The sequence below is a fragment of the Typopeltis vanoorti genome, chromosome 22 (genome assembly GCF_054136105.1).
Source record: "Typopeltis vanoorti isolate ZY-2024b chromosome 22, IOZ_Tvanoo_1.0, whole genome shotgun sequence".
NCBI lineage: Eukaryota > Metazoa > Arthropoda > Arachnida > Uropygi > Thelyphonidae > Typopeltis > Typopeltis vanoorti.
Window position 1 is genome coordinate 35192875 of NC_143570.1, and position 27612 is coordinate 35220486.

General features: G+C 36.3%; 1 protein-coding gene across 7 annotated transcripts in view; it reads left to right on the forward strand.

Moving 5' to 3' along the window:
* Nucleotides 1–27612, forward strand: part of LOC150094297 (protein mono-ADP-ribosyltransferase PARP4-like) — an 879331-nt gene that overhangs the window by 535376 nt on the left and 316343 nt on the right. For all 7 annotated transcript variants that reach the window (XM_090411811.1, XM_090411815.1, XM_090411816.1 and 4 more), the window contains exons 21-22: nucleotides 9986–10156; nucleotides 22363–22443. In XM_090411811.1, the coding sequence (XP_090267937.1) occupies nucleotides 9986–10156; nucleotides 22363–22443 (252 nt within the window). The remainder of the gene's footprint in view (nucleotides 1–9985; nucleotides 10157–22362; nucleotides 22444–27612) is intronic.

The window sequence follows — 27612 nt, forward strand, 5'->3', positions numbered from 1 at the left end:
TGGACAGGGGAGATGCATATACAGCAGTGTACTTGAATTTTGCAAAAGCTTTTGATAAACTGCCACACAACAAGCTGTTAAATAAATTGAAATAGATGGAACTGGATAAGAGACTTCTGAGTTGGATCAGTGACTGGCTGTCAGATAGGTATCAGAAAGTTGTATATGGGGTGCAGTATCCCAAAAAGAGGAAGGTCACTAGTGGTGTTACCACAGGGGTCCATGTTGGGACCATTGTTGTTCAGTTTGTATGTTAATGATATTGGGATGGGTTTAATGTGAGAAGTAACCAATCACAGAATTCTTATTTTCCCATAAAAGTAGCGAAATGGTTTATTATTTATTACTTTAATAATTTGACTAGATATAGTTGCAAAAAGTTTTTTTATTTTTTATTTATTTATTTTTTTTGCTAAGTTAGAAAGTAAAACTAAACAAAAAAATTCTTGTTTCCATCATTGTTTTATTCCAGTAATAAGCAAACCAAGCTTTGCATGTAATGTGAGTTCGAGTACTGTAAAAAGAGCCTAGTCATGAAGGTATTTCTCTCACAAACTTTTGTTTTGCCATCGTATCACCCTTTAGCATCCTCCCCCAGGAGTAGTGGAATATTTCAGGTGTCATTAAACAGTTCAAGGATACAGCCAGCTATTCTGCACTTTCCCCAGAAATATATGTTGAGCAGGAATGGGTGATACATCACCCATTCCTGCTCAACACTTTCTTCTTCTAGTTGGTCTAGCATTTGCCTCCTTCTGGATATTGCACAGTGTTGAAAACCAGTGTTATATAGACAGACAAGGGGCTTATTAAAATTTAAAAATTCAAAAATTCAACTACATTCTCTTACTTTAATCACCATCCAGTAGTTTTCCCCTTTCTGTGATTATTCTTCTTGTTGCTTCCTGTTGCAGAATAATTCCTACATAATGCCTTATGTCCAAATACACCATACTAATTCTGAAGGTTTGGTGTTAGAGGGAGTTAATGGTGGTCTGAAGTTGTTTCTGCTGATGCAGATTTGTACCTTTCTCTTCACTGTCTGCCAGCGAATATGCAATACTTATAGATGATGCATGCTTCCTACTCATGGAAGTTTTTCTGAATAGATTAATGGTTAAGTATTTAGGAAAACACAACACACGTGTTAAAATAATTACTTTACTTAATATTGGGAAAGTAATATTATAAAGTAAAATGAAACAAAGCTGCTTATTAATCTTTTATCCAGCCTGACATCTAGTAGAAATAAAAATAATAATAATAATAAAAGAAATAAAAAAAATAAGAAATAAAATAAAGTTTAAAAAAAAAGAATATATAAAAATAAATTAAAAACAGAACTACATTAGACATTTCTAAAGTCCTCTCGTATTGAGATATCCTTTTGGACTTGTTCCGATGATATAGGGGTTGCAGATGGGTTCTCCACATTCTTTGAATGATTAGTCCATTTTTGCTCAAGTTTGAATTGTGTTTTAGCATTTCACTGTTTTTCCATAATGGAGGCATGTGTCGTTTGTGTTTGTCTTTCTTGATTGGGATAGTGCATCCTGTTTCCTCTATGTAAGGTAGGTTACATGTATGTTGGATCTTGTAAATACCTGGGTGAGCCAGATGTGGAAGAAGATCTTTGGAAGAACTGAGTAAATTTCTCGGAATTTTGTTGGATGCATGCTTCCTACTCATGGAAATTTTTCTGAATAGATTAATGGTTAAGTATTTAGGGAAACACAACACGTGTTAAAATAATCTGAAAGTAGTCTCGATTTTGTATTTATGTAGTGTTCTGTCTATTTTTTCTGAGATGCCTCTAACATATGGTATGGCTATGGCATTCTTATAATATTTTTTTGTTTTAGTGGTATTTTTTATGCAGGATCTTGTGTATTGTTTTTTTATTATAGCCATTTTTTACAAATGTATCGTTAATGATTTCAAATTCTTGGTTTAGAGCTTGTTCATTCGAGCAAATAGTTAGTGCTCTGTGAGCCAGATGAATAGATTAATGGTTAAGTCAGAAGAATAGATTAATTGAAGGTGCTTATGACTCCTAGTTTTAATGTTGGATGGTGGTATGAATTTTTGTGTATGTACTGGTCTGTGTATGTAGGATTTCTGTGGACTGAGAAGGAGAGACAGCCTGAGGGGAAGACGTGTGACGAGTGTGTCTAGAAAAGGAAGAGAGTTGTTGTTGTTTTCGATTTCATTGGTGAACTGGATACGTTTGTGTTGTTTGTTCAGGTGGCTAAGGAATGGATTTAATGTTTCATGGCTGTGAGGTCAAATGGTAAAAATATCGGCATATCTGAGCCAGACTTTGAGCTTTAGGTTAGCCAGATTTAGAGCTCGTTGCTCAAAGTCTTCCATGTAAAAGTGAGCTATTGGGAATACCTGGAGTGGAGTACATGGGCAAAGAGAGCCGTGATGTCGGTGGAAATATGTTCTGTAGGAGAATGATAGTATCATTGATCAGGACATTGGTGAAGAGGGCAGTTATGTCAAAGCTGACTAATAAATCTTGGTTGTTGAGTGTGGTGTTTTTAATTTTGTTTATAAAATGTTTTTTTTTTTTTTTTGGTGGGGTGGGGGGTGGTGGAATGACCTACCAACTCCTTGAGCATGGCCTCTAATTTCTTGGCTAAGTGGTAATTAGGACTTTCGATTCCTTCAACTATCAGACACAGTGGTTTGTTTGTTTGTGTATTTTTGGCAGGCCATAAATTCTTGGAGCGCGAACATAATGAGGTATTACTTTTTTGGTTGTTTCTTCTGGCCAGGTGATCACGGATTTAATTAATTCTGTTATTTTCTTTTTGATGTATTTAGTGGGGTTATAGTTCACCATTTGGTAAGTGTTGTGGTCTAATACCAAATGGTTTATTTTTTCTAGGTGTGCTGTCCGATCCGATGTCGGACAACGGTAGCATTAACTTTATCTGCTTTTGTAATTACGATGTGTTTGTTATTTTTTAAGGATTTTATGGCCAGTTTTTCTGTTTTGTTTAGGCTACAACTTAGTTTTTTATTTGTGTTTAATATATATGATGTTTCCATTCATATTTTGTCAGCTACAGGGGAGGAATCTTAGACCTATTTCAATATGATAGATGAAATCTAATATTTGTGAACTGATCTCAGTGCAATGGCATAGTTCAGACCTTTTTCCAGCAGAGAGAGTTCTCCTTAGTTGAGGTTGTAGCTTGATTTGTTAATAATTTGGCTGTGGTCTGTTGGTAGTCGGTTGTTCCTGACCTCACTTGTCGGTGATTGGTGGCTCTTAGATATGTTGGTTTGTAATTGGCTGTTCCTCCGGATATGGCATTCCAATTTTCTGTTGCTTTCTTGTTGTTTTAATGCTTGGAGCTTCACTACTAGTTTTGCTTTGTTTTTAAGTAATATGTGCTTGGCCGAGTCATCTGTTATCTTGTCTAAGATATCCCAAATATCGGGATTAATGTAGATAGATAGCTCTAATTTTTGTTGTAACACGTTGACTTGGGTAACTGCTAAGTTTTTGTGAGCCTTGTGGATCTGTTCTCTTATCAAATTCTTTTCCAAATGGGCATAAATATGTACCGCTTTAGCTGAAGTAAACTTCTTTTTTAGCTTAATGTAGTTTGGTATTAGGTTACTGTCTCTACATCATTTTAGAAAGGCTAGTCGATTAATTAGCAGAGAAACATATATTTTCATCTTATTGTAGTTGCTGCAATGCTTGCAGGCCAAATCTCCACAGGTTATGATAAGTCTTTCTTTTAAGGCTACACAACATTATTAATATTAGGAAAGTAATATTTGACGTTTTGACCTCTGTATTGAGATCATCATCAGAAAAATACATACTGTCCAACCATAGAACCAAGACCCTCAGTTATCTCAGTGTCAAGAAGAGTCAATTCATGTTGAAGGGGAGAAATGAATAAGGCGATGTACGAATTCCTTACCAACATGCGAAATCACATGCATAAACATAAAATTTTCCAACTGTTACACAAGCAAAATAGTCACCACTTTAAAAACTTCAGTGTTCATAAAAGAAAAGTTAATTTTCCAATATGCAATAATAAACAATTCATCCCACAAGATGGATTGATTACGCTATTATTGGAATGGATTTTTCTTCTTCTGACATGCGCAGAAGTGCTGCTTAAGAGTCTCACATCTGTGGGCGTACAGTAAGGAGCAAGCTACATGCTACTGCACTCTACAAAGATAAAATTAAACAAGGTTGCTTATTACTGCTTATTGCCAAGCACATATTACTTGAAAACAAAGAAAAACTAGTAGTGAAGTTCCAAGTATTAAAACAACAAGAAAGCAACAAACAATCAGGACACCTTATCCAGAGGAACAGCCAATTACAAATCAACATCACTAGGAGCAACCAACCACCAACAGACCAAGACAAGTTATTAACAAATCAAACTACAACCTCAACTCTCTCTGCTGGAAAAAGGTCTGAACTATGCCATTGTAAACTGAGATCAGTTTACAAATTAGATTTCATCTATCATATTAAAAGAGGTCTAAGATCCCACCCCTGTAATCTAGCTGACAAAATATGAATGGAAACATCGTACATATTAAACACAAATAATAAACTAAGTTGCAGCCTAAACAAAACAGAAACACTGGCAGTCAAATCCTTAAAAAATAACAAAGAAATTGTAATCACAAAAGCAGATAAAGGTCTCTATATGCCTTGATCAGCAGCATACCCAGAAAAAATGAACTATTTGGTATCAGACCACAACACTTACCAAATGGTGAACTACACCCCACTAAATGCATCAAAAGGAAAACAACAGAATTAATTAAATCTGTGATCACTTGGCCAGAAGAAACAACCAAAAAACTAAATACCTCATTATGCCTGTGCTCCTAGAATTTATGGCCTGTCAAAAACACACAATACAAACACACCACTACATCCAATAGCTGAAGGAATTGACAGCCCTAATTACCACTTAGCCAAAAAATTAGCTGCCACACTCAAGGAGTTGGTAGGTCATTCCCCCTGCTACAAAAAAAAAGAATACACATTTTATAAACAAAACTAAAAACATCACACTCAAAGACCAAGATTTATTAGTCAGCTTTGACATAACTGCCCTCTCCAACAATGTCTCGATCAGTAATACTTATTCCCCAATAGCTAACTTTTACAAGGAAGACTTTGAGCAACGAGCTCTAAATTCAGCTAATCTAAAGCCCAAAGTCTGGCTCGGATATGTTGATGATGTTTTCTCCATTTGGTCCCATGGCCATGAAACATTAAATACATTCTTTAGCCACCTGAACAAACAACACAAACGTATCCAATTCAATTCACCATTTTCAAAAACAACAACTCTCTTCCTTTTCTAGACACACTCATCACACATCTTCCCTCAGGCTCTCTCTCCTTCTTGGTCTATCGCAAACCTACACACATAGGCCAGTACATACACAAAAATTCATACCACCACCCAACATAAAAACTAGGAATCATAAGCACCCTCAAACACAAAGCATTAACTATTTGTTCAAATGAAAACTCTAAACCAAGAATTCAAAATCATTAACCATATATTTGTAAAAAAACTGCTATAATAATAAAACGATTCACCAGATCCTCCATAAAAATATCACTAAAAACAAAAAAAGATTATAAGATTCTCATAGCCATACCATATGTTAGAGGCATCTCAGAAAAAATAGACAGAACACTGCATAAATACAACATCAAGACTACCTTTAGATCCCTGACAAAATTCCCCTAGAAATTTACTCAGTTCTTCCAAAGATCCTCTTCCACACCTGGCCCACCCAGGTATTTACAAGATCCAATGTACATGTAACCTACCCTGCATAGAGGGGAAACAGGATGCACTATCCCAATCAAGAAAGACAAACACAAACGTCACATACCTCCATTATGGAAAAACAGGCCTATCAGACCATGCTCTCCAAACATACCATAGAATTGACTGGAAAAGTACCAAATCCCTACACTTCACCAAAACCTGATTTGAGAGAAAATTTAAAGAAACCTGTGAAATGCTAAAACACAATTCAAACGTGAACAAAAATGATGGACTAATTATTCCAAGAATGTGGAGGGCCCATCTGCAGTCCCTATATCACCGTAACAAGTCCAAAAAGATATCTCAATACGAGAGGACTTTAGAAATGTCTAATGTAGTTCTGTTTTTAATTTTTTTTTTTTTAAACTTTATTTTATTTTATTTTTTATTTCTTTTAATATTATTACTTTTTTAAATTTCCACTAGAGGTCAGGCTAGACAAAAGATTAATAAGCAGCTTTATTTCATTTTACCTTTGTAGAGTGCAGTAGCATTAGCTGTGCAATCGAGGTGCTTGGTGAGATATCTGGAAAGATTAGAGAGCAGAAGGAGGGTTGGTGGTGGAATAATGATGTACAAGTGGCAGTGACAGCTAAGAGGAAGGCAAAGCAGAGGTGGGATGAGTCAAGAGTGGAAGAGGACAGAGAGGTGTACAAAGAGAGAAAGCAAGAAGCCAAGAGAGTTGTGGCACAGGCGAAGGCCATGGCATATCAAGATCTGTATGATCAATTAGAAACAAAGGAAGGACAGAGAAAAATTTACCAACTTGCGAAATGTAGAAATAAAGCAACTAAGGACATCTTACATGTGAGGCAGATCAAAGATGCTGAAGGAAGAGTATTATGGAGGGATGTGGACATAAGAAACAGATGGAAAATATACTTTGAGGGACTTCTGAATGAGGAAAATGCAAGGACTCACAGAGGAGATGGGCAGCCTTCTGAGGGGATGGTGCAGAACATCAGTAGAATGGAAGTGAGGGAGGCGATGAAGAGGATGAGGAATGGAAAAGCGGTGGGCCCCGACAGAATTCCAGTGGAGGCATGGAAGGCACTGGGGGAAGAGGGAATTGACCTGTTGTGGGACCTGTTCATGAAAGTTTGCCAACAGGAAAATATACCCGAGGAATGGAGGGAGAGTACTCTTGTTCCCATCTACAAGAGTAAAGGGGATGCACAAGACTGTAAAAATTACAGAGGAATAAAGTTGATGTCCCACACAATGAAGATCCTAGAAAGGGTTCTTGATGGTAGATTGAGGGAGGAGGTGGAGATTGCAAAGGAACAATTTGGCTTTATGCCTGGTAGATCAACAACAGATGCTATCTTTGGGTTACGACAGATGATGGAAAAATATCGAGAGAAACAAAGGGAGCTACATCTGGTATTTATTGATCTGGAGAAAGCATACGATAGAGTGCCAAGGCAAGAAGTCTGGAGGTGTCTGAGGGAGAAGAAGGTGCCGGAGAAATATGTCAGGTTGGTGCAGGAAATGTACAGAAATGTGAAGACAAGTGTTCGGACCTGTTTGGGACAGACAGAAAGTTTTCAAGTAACAGTTGGCTTGCATCAAGGGTCAGCATTAAGTCCGTTTCTGTTTAATATTGTGATGGAGGTGGTAACAGAGGAGGTGAGAGAAGATGCACCTTGGACAATGTTGTATGCAGATGACATCTTGCTGTGTGTAGATTCAAGAGAAGAAGCGGAAACTAAACTGGAAAGATGGAGAAAAGTACTGGAAGAGAGAGGTATGAGACTGAGCAGAAGTAAGACAGAGTATATGTGTTGCGCAGTGGGCGGTGGCCAGGAGACAGACCTGGAGCTGGAAGGAAATGTCATCAGGAAGGTGAGAGACTTTAGATACTTAGGTTCGACAGTGGAAGAAGATGGAGGAGCTGAGAAGGAAGTGGGATGCAGGATACAAGCAAGTTGGAGGAACTGGAGAGAGATGGCTGGAGTGTTATGTGATAAGAGGGTGCCGATCAATCTGAAAGGCAAAATTTATAGGACAGTAGTGAGGCCAGCTATGACATATGCTATAGAAACTGTGGCCCTGAGGAAAAATAACATTAGCAGGATGGAAGTAGCAGAGATGAGAATGCTTAGGTGGATGTGCGGTGTGACCAGAAAGGATCATCTGAGAAATGACTATGTCAGGGGAACAGTGAAAGTTACGAACTTAGGAGCGAAAATACAGGAGGCAAGGTTGAGATGGTTTGGTCATGTGATGAGGAGGGAGGATGAATATGTGGGAAGAAGGGTCATGCAGATGGATGTGCAAGGAAGGCGGAAGCATGGGTGGCCAAAGAAGAGATGGAGGGAGCTGGTAGAAGAGGACTTGAAGATGAAGAACTTGGATGTGGTGACAGCCCAAGACAGGAAGGTGTGGAGGAGACTCATAACAAACAGTGACCCCACTTAAGTGGGAGAAGCTGCAGAAGAAGAAGAAGAAGAGTGCAGTAGCATTTAGCTTGCTCCTTATACTTATGTATTTTTCTGATGATGACCTGAATACAGAGGTCGAAACATCAAATATTACATTCCTAATATTAAGTAAAGTAATTATTTTAACACGTGTGTTGTGTTTACCTAAATACTTAACCATGAAGGCTGACCACCGTGTAACCTTAAAAGAAGGAATAGATTAATGTCCCTTTCAATGTGATAGTACATCAATCATGTCATACCATTTAGATGTGATTTTAAAGAAATGATTGGAAGAACATTGAGATAAACTAGAACATCTGTTTCGGCCAACCCTTTTATATCAAACATTGGTGCATGGATTGGTGGTTATGTTGATGTTTGAAAAAAGTTCAAAATACCTAACTGGTGTTATCGCAAGCTAGTAGAGAATATGCTCTTCTTCCTCTTATAGTTCTACACCTAAATCGATCCCTGGCTTCCACGATTTGTTGCCTCCAACCTTGCCTTTCCAAAATCTTACTTCTCCAGTTTGGAATATAATGTTGCTATCTTGCTAATGGTATCTGTCCATCTTGTTCTTGGTTTTCCTTTTGATCTTTTACCAAAAATGTTACTATTTATGGCAACAAAAGATTGTTGCCATGATCTTATTGATGGGCTGAGTGACCTTGGTTTTTCTCGGCAGTGCTTTGCCTGGTTTGCACCACTCCATGGATTCCCTTTTGGAAACAGGATCATAATAAAGGACCATGATTTCACCCCTGGTGACAATGGATTCTAGCACCTCTCTCTGATTCCCTTGGCAAAGCTCTAAAAACTTGCAGGAACAGGTCACACGTAGTTGTTGGGGCACCCACCTTGCACTGACTTTCGTCATGTGAAGCTTCTCTTGAATGATGTGAAAGACATTTGTTATAGAAAGATTTCTTTGAGCTTCAGCTGTTTGTCATTGAGCAGTTCCTCCTCAACAGAGAGACATTTTCCTCAGTCATCACTTCCAGCCAACCATTACGAGGATCATCTTCGATGCTCTCTCTTCTTAGGTTAAACTGTATAGCCCATTCCTTTACAGTGGAATATGAAGGAGAAGCTTCCCCATAAACACCAATTGCTGTTTGATAGCACTTGGAGAAAGCCATCTTTGTTGAAAAACTACACAGCATAGTATTCAACAAAGATGGCTTTCTCCAAGTGCTTAACATTACAGGCATTTAGCGTGCCATGTGTTAGTCAAATGAGTGCCTCCAACTGAATTACACAGGTAGAGAGTTGAAACTAGTACTCAAATCTCCATAGATGGTGCTGTCTGTCACACAAGGTGTTTTAAAATTGGTGCAAATTTGTGTATCATGCCAGACACTTTTGGAACCTGCTTCGTAGATTTTATTTTAATAATAATGATCACACTGCTTTGTATATAATTATAAACAGGTTTACATAACGTATGCTGTTATGGCATAGGTCTACCATCTGTTTATTTGTGATATTAGTACAGTACAGTATTGTGGATTGCATTGCACATTGATTATTTGTGTTGTTTCAAGAGAATGATTTAGGCAGCAGCAGTTTAGTATGTTTGATGCATTGTCCGCAATGTACTAGTTATATATTGTATGTGGCTCTAGTTTTGTATACCTGAACATGTGTGCACACATAGATGAATGAATCATAATGTATTTTGATATTAAGAAAAATATTTTTCTCTTTCAGATAAAGAATCAGATTGAAAGAGCATGCCAACCTTCTTTAAGCAACATTAGAGTTGAGTGGCAAAATTATGACAATTCATTTAAAAAGATCGTTCAAGCCCCTAATCATATCATGTCTGTATTCAGTGGTTGTTCTCTAATGGTGTATGGGTTTATTCCAAACTGCAACATGGTAAGAAATATGTTAAAAATATTTTTACTTTACTTAAAGTTAAGAGGCACTGAACTTGAAGGAATATTCAATGAAGGTGTTCATAACATTATAAGCTGGCTAATTATTCTTATTATTATTTTATTATGACTCCTCCAATTAGTTCCAGGACAAGTTGAGGGAGCACAGGACATTTTAATTGCTTACACTCAGAAACACTTATCTCTCTTTGAATACATTAACTAAAGATGCATTCACAGCATCTAATGGTAGCCTATTCTACAAAAGAAATACCTGGATCTTCACGTGCTTTCTAACCCCATCCTTAGTCAGCTTACAGATTCGATTACAGACCCAAAATTCAATCTCCACCCGCTATTAGCTGCAAAATCTCACTTATACCTGTATTGTATCTGCCTACTCATTTTATCTTTCTATCGCATTTCCTCTGCTTTATTTATTCCTCATACTTTGAAGACCGTATTCCCACACTTTGTCTTCAATTGTATAATTCCATAAGCTGGTTTAAGAATTCATTGACAGAGGACTCATTTCAGTCAGCCATATACAAATAGTCATCTCTCTCTCTCTCTCTCTCTCTCTCTCTCTTTTCATACAATAACTGAAGATGAACTAACATCTAAATCAAAGATGGTCTTCCCAAGTTCTACCCCCACTTGCAGTAAGTTGCAAAATCTCACTCTTCCACTTCTGCATGTTCCTCAAACTTGGAAGTCCACTTTTCCTCATACTGTCCTTGTATGTGCAATTTTATAGGCCATTTATCATTGGTTACCAACTGCCGTATTTTTTCAGCTGTCTCCCTATCTCCTTGGAGCCCTTCTTATATAAAAACACCTGTAGGACTTACATGTTCACACAGTACATGTATATTACAGTTGAATATTTATTTATAAATGAAATTAATAAATATTTCATTTTATGTATTGTAAAACACCATCAGTGTGTGTTGAAGAACAGTCATAGAAATTTAAAAACAAAAGATCAGCATAATATGTGTATTATGCTGATCTTTTAATGTAATATAATGAAACTTATATTACAGTGTAACCCTTTTATAGCATAGTATTTAGGATAAAACAGTGTAAAGATATATGTATGCATATATATTTTTTTTAAAATTTTATACAACTGAGGAAAACAGTGTCCCACATTTTTGAAATAGAAAAACAATCATTACAATTGAAGTTAGGCTGATATATCAAGGCTTCATTATTTTCTTTGAATAAAAATTAAAATTTTTAAGTACAGCTATGCAGGAGATTTGTATTATCCCATTGGATCCCATTGCTTATGGTGTCAGTTAAGGGTTGAGATGGACTGGATTTATGAGATTTGATAAGCTGAATATGACTCTGATGTATGAAATACATTTTTTTTTAACTGACCTTCCCATTTGACTAAAATAAGATAAATTGCAGGAATATGGAACTTGGTAACCACTGGGTAGCAACATTGGCGGCAGTTTGTCTTTACGAGGAAATAAAAGATTTTGGATTGTTTAATGGGTTCAAAGGTGGCACTGAGTGGTATTTCTTCAAAATCTTTACTTCACACTTAGAAATGTCTTTTTATACAGGAAATAGGAATTCTGCAGACTTCTTCCCTTGGATGATGTTGACTGAATTTGTCAGTGATTTTATGTAATTCTTGGATTATGACCACTTAATAAAATACTTCCTGTTAAAGAGATACTCTAGAGCAGTGTTTCCCAAACTTCTGGATGTCAGGGTCCCCTTGGGAAAAATTAAAATATTTCACGGGCCCCCTCAGAAAAAAAAATCATAATATAGACATATATTATTATAATATTTATTGTATTTATATTCAAATCAAAACATACGCAGCGAATATTGCAAAAATCAAATGCAAATATTACATTTTTAGCATCTTACATATGCATTTGACATGACACATTATCTCATATTTTTATATAGATAGATAGATATATTGTTATTGTACATTTGCAGAACAAGCACATGAAACGTAAAACGATTAGTAATAAAGAAAGAATTAAAAACATAAAAGAAGTTTAATAACAATTTAATGTGATGGATGTTTTCAATACTTCCAATATCAGCTGAAATATTTGAAACTGCAATTCTTAGATTTCTGCTTTGAAATGAAACTTATATGAATAAGCACATATTTACTAATATTCATTAAGCACCGAAACATGCAGGAAGCAAAATTTGTGAACCAACACCAATGTGTGATTTTTTTTTTCCATTAAAAAAAAAAAAATAACAAAAAATAAATAATAAAAATTAAATACGGTTCTTTCAAGATAAAAAAAAATTTACTTAGTCTTAAAACATTTGAAATTTGTTTTCATTATTTCACGGCCCACAGTTTGGGAAGCGCTGCTCTAGAGGAGCAAACATTTCCAGCTGTACATACCACAAATCTTATTTTTGAGTTGGTCATGCAGGTGATTTGAGTGAACCATTAAAGTTGGATTATGGTAGACAGAAGTCAAAAGTGATTCATCGACTTCCCATTTTATATAAATGTTTGGGAAAACAAACTGACAAATCTTTCTCTAAAGTAAGTTTGATTCTAGAATATAAATTATTAATTTTATGTAAAAATGATAGAAGCTCTGATTCATTGCCTTCTCAAGTTGCAAAAATGTTACCTACATAGTGCAGCCGGAGAGAGGTTTAGAATACAGACCCTAAGATGTTCTAAATAAAAGTGATGTTCTAGATAAATTCAAGATGTTCTAAATAAATTTTAGATTAGAGATGAGGCATTACAATTTCTCTGGTCTTGTTATAAAGTTTCTGGGTGAAATATTGAGAAGTAATTGTATGAATATCTCTGTAATGGCAGATGGAAATTCTTGGGATAAACATTCTTATCTCAGTATGAAGAATATTTGTGGAAAGAAATGGAGATGGTGAGACAAAAATATAGAAATTTTGTTGAAAGGACTGTTTATGGAATCAACAATCAATAAAGAGAAGAATTATTTTTATGTAGTTAAGGCGCAACATAGATTCTGGCAGGCCTCATATGGGACATTCTGAGTTTTTTTAATAATTGCTTGATCAACAGACATGGTCTTAATTCGTCATCATCCAATAGCATCCTCTAGCAAGAGGGTTGCAGCAGATGAGCAGCTCTTCTCCATTTTTCTCTCTGTCTGTCGCTTCCATCATTCTTAAACCAGTCCATTCCACGATATCATTAAACCACTCTCTAGTTGGTCTTCCACGTCTTCTCTTCCCCTCAACTTTCCCTTGTAATATAGTTCTTGTCAGGTGTCCCGAAGAACCTCTCAGAAGATGTCCTGCAAATCTGGTCCTTCTTTGCATAATATTCTTTATGTTTTTATCCTGTAGTGTTTTATCCTGCTATGTGACTGCATGTCTCAAAGGGTTCAACATAATGTTCATGTTGAAGAACAATCATCGATACTCAAGTATCGATGATAGTCCTTCATGCCACATTGCTGTTTTACAATACATGAAACAAAATATTTGTTAATGTGCCAGCTTGATTGGCCGAGTGGTTAGTGTGTGTCTGCACACAGGCTGCAGGTTCAAATCCTGCCATTGGATTGGATGTTTGTAATTGTCTTTAGGTAGGAGACGAATTTTATTGTCCAGTGTGAGACCGGATTTTGGATGTAAGAGCTTGCTTATTTCATACCTGAGTTTGAAAAACTTGGGGGGGGGGGGAAATAAAGCATACGAAATGGCAGGCCTCATATGGGACATTCTGAGTTTTTTTAATAATTGCTTGATCAACAGACATGGTCTTAATTCGTCATCATCCAATAGCATCCTCTAGCAAGAGGGTTGCAGCAGATGAGCAGCTCTTCTCCATTTTTCTCTCTGTCTGTCGCTTCCATCATTCTTAAACCAGTCCATTCCACGATATCATTAAACCACTCTCTAGTTGGTCTTCCACGTCTTCTCTTCCCCTCAACTTTCCCTTGTAATATAGTTCTTGTCAGGTGTCCCGAAGAACCTCTCAGAAGATGTCCTGCAAATCTGGTCCTTCTTTGCATAATATTCTTTATGTTTTTATCCTGTAGTGTTTTATCCTGCTATGTGACTGCATGTCTCAAAGGGTTCAACATAATGTTCATGTTGAAGAACAATCATCGATACTCAAGTATCGATGATAGTCCTTCATGCCACATTGCTGTTTTACAATACATGAAACAAAATATTTGTTAATGTGCCAGCTTGATTGGCCGAGTGGTTAGTGTGTGTCTGCACACAGGCTGCAGGTTCAAATCCTGCCATTGGATTGGATGTTTGTAATTGTCTTTAGGTAGGAGACGAATTTTATTGTCCAGTGTGAGACCGGATTTTGGATGTAAGAGCTTGCTTATTTCATACCTGAGTTTGAAAAACTTGGGGGGGGGGGGGGAAATAAAGCATACGAAATGTTCCTGTAAGCAAGTCTGCATGTGCTCTGAGAGAATATAGAGGAGAAAAAAAAAGTGAACAATGTGTAAAAGTAGCTAAACAAAAGTCATGTAAAGACTGGTAAGAACATAGAAGAGAAATATCAGGGAGGTGGCTATTGAGAAAGCATGGAAATGGAGGGGGAAAAAAACTAGAAAAGGAATGAAATATGATAAAGTCGCATGAAAACTGAAGATAAAGTTATTCTAGATGTCCTTTCTTTTAGTGTTACATGGAGATCAGCATTCATTTTAGAAATTATGGACTTCACATAGGGGAAACAGGATGCACAGTTCCAATTAGACAAAAGTAACATAAACAACACATTAAATATAATAACTGTAGTGAAGCTGGTCTTTCTGGTCATGCCCTGAACACTTTACATAGAATTGACTGGAAAAACACCAGTTGTTTACATCACACCAAAACATGGTATGAATGTAAATTTAAGGAAGCCTGTGAGATTCTTATCAACCAATCACCCTAATCTTAACAATAACGATGGTCTAAAAATCCCAAGTATATGGAAGGCACATATTCTACCCACGGAACCTTTCTCCCTAAGCATTAACTATAAACACTGTAGATAATCCAGAATCTTAAATCTAATATAACATTTGGCATGTTAAATTAGGACATCATTGTTACTATAAGAAAATTATCTATATGAAAGAATGTTTCTCTGATGTTATCTTAAATAGAATATAGCTTTGATTTAGTTTTTAATTAATTTTTTTAATTTTATCTGTATTTTTTTATATATTATATTATATTTTTTTATATGTTATATTTTCACTAGACGTCATGCCAGTAGAATAACCATTGATCAAATCATTGTCTCTTTAGCATACTGTGTGAAATGTAACTCAGCCTGTCCTTGTATATTTGTATATACTCCACATGATGACCTTAATATGAAGGTCGAAATGTCGGGAAATTAAAATAGTTATTAATAACACGGTTGTAAAGGCCATGATTTCTAAAATTATTCTAGATTTGCTAAATGAAACAAGTGATAGAATGGCAGAAGAAAATATTCCAGAGGAATGCAATCAGAGTATATATATCAGTATGTGGCATAGAAAAAGCCATCAAAAAACCTGAAATGTGTGCAGCAATCTGGAGTAGATAATATTTGATTAGATATTCTCTGATATGAAGGTATAAAAGTTTTTAGAAGACCTAATTAGAGATTCAAATTCTAGTTGATTGAAGTAAATCTCCCTTACTGAGTATGTTCCAGAAAATATTGAAATATACTTATGAGGAAAGGCTAAAATAAAAATTGCAAAAATCAAAACTTGGAGATGAACAAACTGGGTTCAAGCCAAACAGAAGTTGTCAGAATCATATTTTCATTTTTAGACAAATAGTTGAGAAATCATGGGAATATAACAAGGATCAGTTAAGTTTTATAGATTTGGAAAAGGCATATGGCAGGACACCAAGAGAAGAAATAAGGTGTGAATGGGATGTTGTATTGAGCAATAATTATATTTGAGTAATAGTAAGTCAGCAGTTCAAATTGAAAGGTACAGAAAGATGGTTTGTTATTAAATCAAGTGTTAGACAAAGGCGTACATTATCTCTATTGTTACTCATTATCTATGTGGATCACATTAGGAAGAAAAGTGGCATTATGCCTGATATCAAAACTGGAGATATTCAACTCACTTCAAGTCACGTTATGTTATACTTAACATAAAATGGATTTTATTCAATTATTAAGGGATAACTATCTGAGACAGCATGTAATTGAAAATATTAGGGGTGTGAGAGTGCTTGACCTGGTAATAGCATCTCAGAATTTGACTGTAATCAATATGACCATGTTCCCACCTATTAGTGAGAGTGATCATAAGGTCTTGCCCTGGGAGGTGGCTAAAGGTGTGGAATTTTCGATTAAGACAGAGTATATGTGGAATTACCATGCTGACAAGTATGACAAGCTTAGGAGATTGCTTGGATCAGTGCCATGACATGTACAACTGCAAGGGCTGGATGTCAATAGAGCATGGGAAGTAGTCAAGGAGCATTTACAGGAGGTTATGGCTGATTGTATACCTAGGGTCCGAATAGTAAAACAAGTAGGGGTTAAATGGATGAATAACACCATTAAGCTTGAGCTGCAAAAAAAGAAACAACTGTGAAGGGAATTTAAAGAAAGGGGTAACCTGCAGGCACACACAAACAGTATAAAGTGCAGGCCAGAAGGGTAACGAGTATGGTAGAAAAAAGCAAAAGCGGATTATGAAAGGAAACTAGCTATGCAAGCCAAAGAGAATCCCAAACAGTTCTTTCAATATACTGCAAGCAAGACAAAAACTGTACACAGCAAAATGATTTTAAGGAATGACGATGGCAAGGAGGTCACTGAATCAGCCGATATGGTGAGGTTACCGAGCGAGCACTTTTCAAAAGTATATCATCCAGGTGGTGACATTGAAAAAATGAAGGAACCATTAGTTTATACGGGAATTGTGATGAATGAAGTGGAGGTAAATAGTCTGTTACAGAACCTTAATGTGAATACATTTGTTGGATTGGATGGTATACTGGCACGGGTCTTGCGTGAAGCAGCTAAGGAATTATCAGTGCCCTTGACCCTGTTGTTTAATCTGAATCTCGGATCTGGTTTAATCCTGAAGGTGTGGAAATAGGGGAAAATCGTTTCACTGCATAAAGGAGGATCCAAGACTACGGTTGCAAATTACTGACCGATCAGCATATCAGGAGTCGTTGTCAAGGTCTTGGAGAAAGTAGTCAAGGGAAAAATACAGGAATGGATTGATGAAAATGAGATACTGTATGGGGGACAGCATGGCTTTGCGAAGGGTAGATCATGCCTCGGTAACTTGCTCAAGTTTTACGATAAGGTGATGGCTGAACTGGATAAGGGTAATGGGTTTACAGTGATACTGCTGGACCTGGCAAAGGCATTTGACAGGTTACCACATGGAATTCTAATCCGTAAACTACAACATATGGGAATGGATATAGGGTTGGTGAGATGGATAGGTGGGTGGTTGATGGAGGGATATCAAAGAGTAGTTTATTCAGGAGTAGAGTCCAAAAGACGGCCTGTGACTAGTGGTGTGCCGCAGGTTTCTGTTCTTGGACCACTGCTGTTTAATTTGTTCATTAACGATATAGGGAAGGATCTAAGAAGAACAGTTCATTTGTTTGCTGATGATGCAAAGTTGGGTAGGGCGATAGTGAATGCAGAAGATGTCAAAATCTTGTAGGATGATTTTGATAGATTGGAGTTCTGGGCTAAGGACAATGGATGTCAATTTAATGTGACAAAATGTAAGGTTATGCATTTTGTGGTGAAAAGATTACCAGCAGTATACCACATTGGTGGAACTGTACTCCAGGAGATTGATGAGGCCAGGAACTTGGGAGTGTTGGTGGATAGAGAGATGAAGTTTAGGGGGCACATTGCAAAAGTAGCTAAATCAGCTCATCAACTCACTTGGTTGTTGAAAAATACCTTGACGAGCAAAGACAAGCAAGTTATTGTACCTCTGTACCGAGCCTTGATAAGACCTCATCTCAACTACTGTGCCCAGATTTGGTCACCTAGGTTCCTTCTTGATGGGAAGGAGGTGGAGAGGATCCAGAAGCGAGTGACTAGGATGATAGCGGGTCTATCGATGAGAACCATATGAGAACAGGTTGAAGATTTGTGGGTTGCAGAAATTAGTTGATAGGCTGAAAAGGGGGAGATATGATTGAGACATTCAAATTGCTAAAGGGTTTCTGAAGATTAATTCAGAGGATATTTTTGAGATCAGGACTGGTGGTGGGAGAACTAGGGGACACCTATGGAAGCTGGGCAGCAGTGTGGTTAGCACGGGGTGTTAGAGCTGGGTTGTTTACTTTTAGAGTGGTAAATGAGTGGAATAAGCTGCCAGAGTCTGTTGTGGGTGCTATGATGGTGAGTGAATTCAAGGCAAGGTATGATAGATACTGTGAGAATGTCATATAGTTGTGTGGACATGATGTTTAGGGCCTCCCTCGATGAGTCTAAGGACTCCCTGGAGTCGCCCGTAGTAATAATAATACTTTTAAATAAATCAATGAAACATGTGAACTGCATGTATATGATGTAGAGGGTCATGGTCTAAATACTTTTAAGTTCTTCTAGTAAAAATAACTTTAACAAGAGATTTAAAAATAAATTAATTAATTAAAATTAAGTTAATTGTGGAACTTATGAAGAACTATTTCCCATAAGAAGGGTAATTTAAGTTCATTGTTTCTATTTAGATTTGGTCAGTTTAGTCATACTGAAGATGTCCTTGATGCTGGGACAAAAATGTTATGCCAATAAAATATTTATTTAAGTCTATGTTTAACTAATCTAGTCCTGATATGCTTCCTAACCACACTCTTAAACAATTTCCAGGAATGACCCCTTGTTCTCTCTCTTCCTGCCAATATGCCGAAAAAAGTCTTTAATGTCAGTCCTATAAAACCCCGTTAATGCCTTCTGTGCTTCTATCAGCTTTCCTCTTTTTTTTTCCTTATCAGCTAACTTTTTTGAAGCCCACTGATTCTCAGTCTATTCTCATAGGGAGCACTCCATAGACTTGCCACAATCTTTGCCACTCTGGATCCTCTTCACTTATTCCATCCCATGTAATTCAGGTGTCCAAATCTGTTCACAGTAGTTAAATGTGACATTATTAAAGCCTAATAAAAGGGAATAGTAACTTCTCTATCACTTGTTAATGTGTTCAACAATCACATAATCTGATGTGCTGTTATTACTATGATTGCAAAATGCCCTTTAAACTTCAACTCCCAGTCTGCAATCACCCCCAATTCCCTGTCCCGATCAGTTTCCTGCAGTTCAGTTCCATTCCATCAATAGTACACTGCTTGTTTACCTTTTCCCATTCTGTTAGTCTATTTAAGTCGTCTTACATTACCTTCATTTGCCATTGCTCTTCCAGTTTTGCATCATCAGCAAGCAACTGAATATTTCCCATCGAATCATTTGCAATATCATTAATGTACAAATTAAACAACAACCAATTACTGAGCCCTGCAGCACACCACTAGTCACCTGCATTCTACCCGACTTCTCCATAAACCACTCTGTGATAATGTCCATCAGCCACCCTAGAATCCAAATCACCAGATTCATACCCATCTCAGTTTGCTTCAATTTATCCAACTTAGTTCTATGTGGAATCCTGTCAAATTACTTTGCAAAGTTCAGCAGTATCACTGAGTAGCAATTTACCTTATCCAACTCCATTGTCACTTCATTGTAAGAAGTAAGCAGATTACTAAGGCAAGACTTACCCTTCACAAAACCATGTTGTCTAGTATCAAGTATTAATTCCTATCCAAGTCCTGAATTCTGTCTTTCATCAATTTTTCCAGTGTCTCAACCTCCACTCCTGCAATGCTAATTACCTGTAATTTGCTTTTTCTGTCTTGGAGCCTCTGTTATCCCTCCATCATGTGCTGTTTCAAGTAATTATCTCTTAGTAACTGTATAAATTCCATTTAAATCTTGACATGTTCCCTCTCCTCCTTCCAGTGTATATCACCATAGTTGAAGTCTTCCGTGATAATTGCTCGGCCTGCACTCATTGTGTTAATTTGCTGATGCATGTCCACATCTTCTTCTTCTGGACCCTCAAGTTTATAGCAGCAATCAACAATATATTTTGTCCTATTGGCCTCTGTCTCACACCAGACAGCCTCAAACGAACCATGTCCCTCATATCTAAGATCTTTCTTAACTTCTATTTTTTGTTGGTTCTTCAGCTATCACCTGGTCAACCAACCAGGTCTCACTGATGCCAATAATTTTTGGCCAAGTCAAGCTGACTAATGCCAAATACTTCCCCCTTCTTTATTTCTGATATGTCAGGCATTCATGTACATGCATTTCAATATTCTCTTGGGCCTACAGCTACCCTTGCTTATCATTATCTGCTCTTTTCTGCACTCATATTCTTCTATCTCAGTGGGTGCTATTTCTGCACAGTCACGTCATTCCTGCACTCATCCTCATTTGTCGCAGGGTAGCCAGACATATGCTTAATTGCCCCCCCCCCCCCCCCCCAGTTTCCCTGATTTTGCACTTACTAACTCTCATTGAAGAACACTTTCTCCAAACATCTAACTGCAAAATCATTCTAATGCAGTCCATCAGGCATATTCAGGTCTTTCGTCCATCAAATTCATTCCAGACAAGTATAATAAAAATCCATTATTATATGTAGAAATTTTAAATATAATTATTACAGGCATTTCCATGGAGCAAACGAATGATGCCTGCCCTAACCATTTTTGACTATGCGTATTGTATTGCTCTATAAAATCATTCATTCACCAGCAAAACACCTATAACTGCTTCTGTTAACCTATTCAACTCATTTACCACTGACTCCTTATTGTTTATATCATGTTTCCTCTTTTCTGCTTATTAGCCAAATTTTGCAGACTACAAACTTTCAGTTCATTCTCATAGGGAGACTTGACAAAGCAGTTGCCATTTTGACCACTAACCTCTGAACCTTCTCAACTATTTCCAAATCCCCATGCAACCAAATCTGTGCATAGTAGTCCAGGTGTTATGAAAAATCATAACTTAATTACTCCCTCCTTGTCAATTACTTCATAACATCCAAATGATCCTTTGAGATATGTTGTCCACTTTTGCAATATGTTCTTTGTCTCATCAATTTCTTGCACTGCACTTCCATCTTCCTGTATTTTTTTCATCTCAACTTACATGGCTGGTAAATTTAAATAAGCTGGTAAAATGGGCAAAAGAAAATGGATGTCAGTTCAATGTGGAAAAGTGTAAAGTCATGCATTTTGGGATTAAAAGATTACCAGCTGTGTACTACATCGATGGAAAGGTACTCCAAGAGATTGATGAATCTAGGGACTTAGGGGTATTGGTAGATAGGGAGATGAAGTTCAGAGGACACATTGCTAAGGTGTCCAAGATTGCACATAGGATTACTTGGTTGTTGAGGAACATACTGACATCCAGAGATAAAGAGGTTATTATTCCCCTTTATAAAGCATTGATACTTCCACATTTGGATTACTGTGCTCAGGTCTGGTCACCTGGATTCCTTGGAGATGAGGAGGCTGTGGAGAGGGTTCAGAGAAGAGTGACCAAGTTGGTGAGTGATATAAAAAATGCTCCCTACATTGATAGATTGAGAGCTTGTGGATTGCAGAGATTGGTTGATAGGCGAAGAAGAGGGGATATGATAGAAACATTCAAATTACTAAAAGGTTTTTATAGGATTGATGCAGGGGAAATGTTTCAGCTGTGTGATAGTGATGGAAGAACAAGAGGTCATCTCTGGAAATTAAAGAAGAGTGTGGTTAACAAAGGTGCCAGAACAAGGTTTTTTGCCTGGAGGGTGGTGAATGAGTGGAATTCATTGCCTGAATTAGTTGTGAGCTCTTCGTCTGTAAATGAATTCAAGAAGAGATATGACAGATATTGTTTTGCTAGTTTGGGTCTCCCGCGATGAGTTTACTGACTCCATGGAGATACCCGTAATAATAATAATAATAATACATAACTGTTTGCTTTGACACATTGAATTTGTACCATTATTTACAAAAACTACCAGTCTGCATAGATCATCCTATGGGATCTCAATAAAATCTGTTTAGATGAAATTACTTTTTTGTGTTTATTATAATTTGAGATATCTAATTGAAATCTGTTATTTTACTGAAAATTAGGTTTTATTTTTCTTTCATTTATTTATTTTTTCTTTTTTTCAGGCAACATTAAAAGCAGAAATTGATGGCCAGGAAGTAAGCACGGTAGTGTCAACTACAGAGTTATCTTATTCAAATGATACTGTAAGGCGCTACCTTATTTGATAACTATTTTCTTAATTTAATATCTAATTTAAAAAAACTTTTATTATTCTTTGGACAGGATTCATGTAGAGTCTTGTTCTCCTCAACATTATTATTGTTATTATTAACATCTGACTTCCATTGGAGTCTAATCATGAGAGATGCACACTATTGTACACAATTCTCATCCAGCCATGCTTGAAACTGATTCAATGTGTCTACAGCAATCCCTCGATTAATGCACCTAATGTGTTCTTTAAAATGCGCATTAATCGAAAACGCACTAATCGAATATAATAACTTATGGGAAAATGTATAATTCGTTCCTCAAATTTCTTCCCACCCCTAATTTTTTTTATAAAAGAATTAGGGTATGTCTCAGGGCCTAGTTAAAGGAAAACCATGAAGCTGAAAGACAATAAAACATATTCAGAATATAAATTTATTATTCTGCTTCTTAACAAAGAATTGAGCTGAAGTAGTTTGGCGAGCATTCTGTTTCTTTTTTTCATACAACTGACGGTATGGCCCTATTGCCTCTTTTGCAAATTTTACTTGTTCTCTCTTCACCAGGCTCAGTCTCTAAGCATTGCTGCTTAAAAACTTTGATTATACGAAAACTATTTTCAAATTGTGTTTGTGAAACCTCTTTGGGCTTGTCAGTGATTAAATTTTCTTCGTATTCTTCAAGATCTTCCCGCTGTGCATCTAAATTAGCAGGTCGGAATCACTCAACTTCTCAGAATGAGATTTAATTAACTTAGATTCATTTGAAAAGCCTCTAAAATCATTTGCACAATGTGGAAGAATGTGCTTCCAAACGGCTTGCATATTGCTAGCAGTAATTTCATTCGGCTTTGAGACTTTATATCCAGGCTGAGATTTCTCTGATTTGGCTAGAAAAGTCTTGGAAGGCATTCGCTTCCAAAAAAAGGCCAGTTTCATCGACATTAAATATCTGTTGATCACAATAGTCCCCTTCTTACATAATGTTCTTCAAAATCTCTGGATATCTCCTTATCTACACTTGCAGCTTCACCTGTAATTAGAATATTATGTAGGCTATTTCTCTTTATGAAAAGCTCAAATCACCCAGCACTAACGTGGAATTCTTCTTCTTCTTTTGATAGCCCTTTCTTTCCAGGTTGCAAAGAGACAATGCTTGATTTAATAAGGCCAGTGTTTAGCGGGATCCGTTTTTGGTTACAACCTTCGATCCATGTAAAAAGAAGTCTCTCTAATTCAATCATTATAATACTTTGATTTTCAGTGCATGCATGATGAACTTGAAGCATCTTTACCTTTCTCTTTGTATTCAGCAGTTGATTCACATATTTTTGTGTTCTTGTCCTATCTTTGCTCTGGACTCACCTAGTTCATTTTTCATTATTATTTCAAGTTTTTCTTCCAATCAGATTACTTTTCAAATCATTTTCACACTTCTATTTTTTGCTCACTAATTCTTTTACTCATGATTAAAGGTTAGGAAAATAATTTAAAATAAAAAAATGAGGAAAACAATTGCACGAGATATGATCAGCAAAATGCTATGGAAAGCAGACGACATAAATTTTGGCAGTAAATTTGGAACATAGCGTACATGGAAATAGTGTAGTATGCCATTAAAAAAATAACTTTGTAAAATGTTTCAAATTGGTAACTAAATGATTTCATCCTGGTGAGTGATTTTTTTAAAATAGTTAGCCATAAAAAATGTATAGATCGAAAATTTTTAAAATCTGTAACATTTATTTTTAAGATATCCGGTATTTGCCGGCATATAAGACGCACTCCCTTTTTTATACACATTTTTTAGGAAGAATAGATTTTTTAGATCCTCTTCCTGATTCCGCCAAGTTCTTATCATTTTCTCAGTTGGGGGTGGCCCGAAATGCCTTTCTGCAGCCTTTCACATGTATCTTGTATGCAATATTGTAGCAATGCCGACGTTTTTCAGCCATAATTTGCCAAGACATTTAGAGAAAATTTAACAGCAGAAATTTATCACCATTCACAACAACTGTAACAACAATTGGAAAGTTTAAATGAACAAGAACATACATCGATGACAGTGCATGCGCATCCACTGAACTCTACGTAACTGGAATGCCCTCACACACCACAAGGAAGCAAGAAAGAAATTGCGTAACTCGTAACAGAGAAAATTTCCAGAAATGAAAGTAATAAAAAATTGAGTATCGGCATATAAGACACACCCTGTTTTTCAGACCTTTTAAAGAAAAAAAGTGCGTCTTATACGCCAGCAAATACGGTATATATAGGCACACTGATTGAATTTTAGAGGCGGACTAATCGAATTTGGGTATTGAAAGAAAATGATGCACTAATCTGGGCCGCATTAATCGAGAGATTGCTGTATATTCACAACACACTCAGGCAATGCATTCCACTCACCAACCATTCTCAATGCAAAGAACCTATTCCTCACCCTTCTGCTCACCCCTTCTTATACATTTTCCAGCGATGGCCTCTTCTTCTACTCCCCTCTCCCATTCTATGAAAAATCTCTTCCATGTCAATCTGATAGCAACCCATGACTAGCTTATATGTCTCAATCATATCATTTGTGCAATGGGAATGAACAGTTTCATTTTCTGCACCCATACGAGGCCTGACATGGATTATTGGCATCATAATCTCTATTTCTGCATATCAGGGTCCTCTGCATCATTGCCATTATCCAATGTGACATCTTCTCAACTTGTGCAATGTGGTCCCTGAATTTGTCCATGTCCACCATCACTCCTAGATCTCTCATTTCATCTGCTTCCTTCAAAGTTTCCCCACCAAGTGTGTACTTCGCATCCCATCATTGCTTACCAAATCTCAAAACCTTGCATTGAACTGATAATTCCACTTACCTGCCCATTCATGCAATTCATTCAAGTCCTCTTGTAATGAGAGAGGAATAAATAATATTGATGAGACTTGGAGAATAAAGATTAATGAGGAATTGACGTGTTTATAGTAAAACATCAAGCCACCTTTTCTTGGTCAATTCCTCATTAGACTTTATTCTCCAATCTCCATCAGTATTATCTATCCTTCCAAAAAAATCTTTCTTCATATTTTGTATTCATATCTTATCAGTTTTTCATCCCCATTCCTATTAGCATTTGTGCAATGGGGATGAACAGTTTCATTTTCTGCTGAACTACTATGATTTCTTCAGAAACATGACATTTTTGTCACAAAAGATTTAAGTGCTGTTGTTACTATTCTTCTGTCTGTTATTTTCATTCTTTCATATCTATAAAGTCTCAAGACTCTTTGCTGGAAGCTCACATGAACCATTAATCAAAAATTCATGTCATACCTGTACTTGAACCCATTCATTTTAAGTGCATTCCAACAGCCCTTTCCACTCATCAACAGCTCTTTGATCAAAAAATGTAGTCTTCATATCTTGATAGCATTTTCTACCAATAAACCTTCAACATATTCTCTCATGGATTATTCCATGTGCATTTGGCCACCTTGTTTTAAGGGAATGCAGATCTGGAAAGGATCTAAAAAAAAGAGTTAACAAGACACTATTACTTCTCTACAGTGTTATGCTTGAATGGGATGCTATTTGCAGTTTAAGTAGGAGAAGGCCTGTTAATCACTTCATTCTTCATTCTTTTTCATAGAATGGAGGGAGCAGGGAAGAATAAGAGACCATCCCTCGAGGCTATTAAGAAAGATATAAGCAGTGAAATTAGGAGCAGGGTTTTTTTTTTTGTTTGTTTGTTTGTTTCTTATTTTACATGGAGAATGATTGATGAGTGGAATGAATTGCCTGAGTGATTGGAGCATACAGAACTAGCTAATAAATTTAAGTCTTGGCTTTAAAAAACTTTACATGTAGCAGTGAGAATTTTCATCATGGGTCTTTAAATCCATGGAGGTCTGATGCTTTATGGTAATGCTGAGAATAATCTGGGATGAATATGAAGCTGATGGATAAGATGGTGGCTGACAGATAGATAGACTTGGATCAAAATAAAGAAGCATGTGACTAATAGCACACAATGCTTTATACTTGGACCATTGCTATCTATTATTTATGTTAATGATATTGGGATGATGTATACAATTCTTGTAGTAGAATTAACATATAGCCATGAATACAATTTGAATGATAAACACATGCTACATAAGATATAATGTTGGAATGTTGCGTTATCATTTATTTTCTCTCTATGATGATATCATCACAAAAGTGAAGAAATATTAGAGGCAGTAATTTTTTTTAATGAATTAACCATTCATTATGCAAATATGTTTAACACATATACAGATTATATTAGATTAGATATACAGGTATCCCTTGTTTAACACGGCAAAATTAATTGCAGCAATCCCTTGATATACACGGCAAGAGTTTTGATTAACACGCCTTTAACCCTGCGGAGCTCACTGCTGATGTGACAGATACATGCAAAATGTTTAATATAAATATTCTTACATAATTCAGTGTATTGCTTGTAGGTCATCAGTAGCTGTGTATTCATATGTCATGAGTGATATTCCCCACTGTTTTTTTGTTGTCGGTTTGGTTTAACACATGTTATGTAAAGGTTTGTGATATTTGACAGTAAATTGTATCTGAGAGATACTGCAACCTCTGATGTCAGTATAGTATGATTTAGTTTTTTTTTAATTCTCTGTTCAATAATTTTTAGATTATAACTGAAAATAAATAAACTGTCACGTATTACTGAAATAGAGAGCCAAAGGCTTATTTATCATACATATTATTAAACATGTATGATAAATAAGCCTTTGGCTCTCTATTTCAATAATACACATGCTTTACATTATGGAAAATACTAAGGAAAGTGATCTGGAGCTTACTCCGCCTTTACTACGAGTCGCCCATAAGGTTGCTTATGCTTGCATCTGCTGAAACTTTTAGTTTCTATATATTCGGCACGAAACTCTTGTAGTTTCTATATTCGGCTATGAAATAATGTTGGATTCAATATCCACTTAATTTGTACCATCATGTATTATATTTGCAGTGTTTTTCTTTATGTTTTATTGCTTGTTTGCCGAGGTCTGGAGAGTTATTTTCTTTGCTATCGTAGAATTTATGCCAATAAGAAAAAAACTAAAACTGTTCAAACGACTCTTGATAACTTCTTTTGATAAAAAAAATTACAG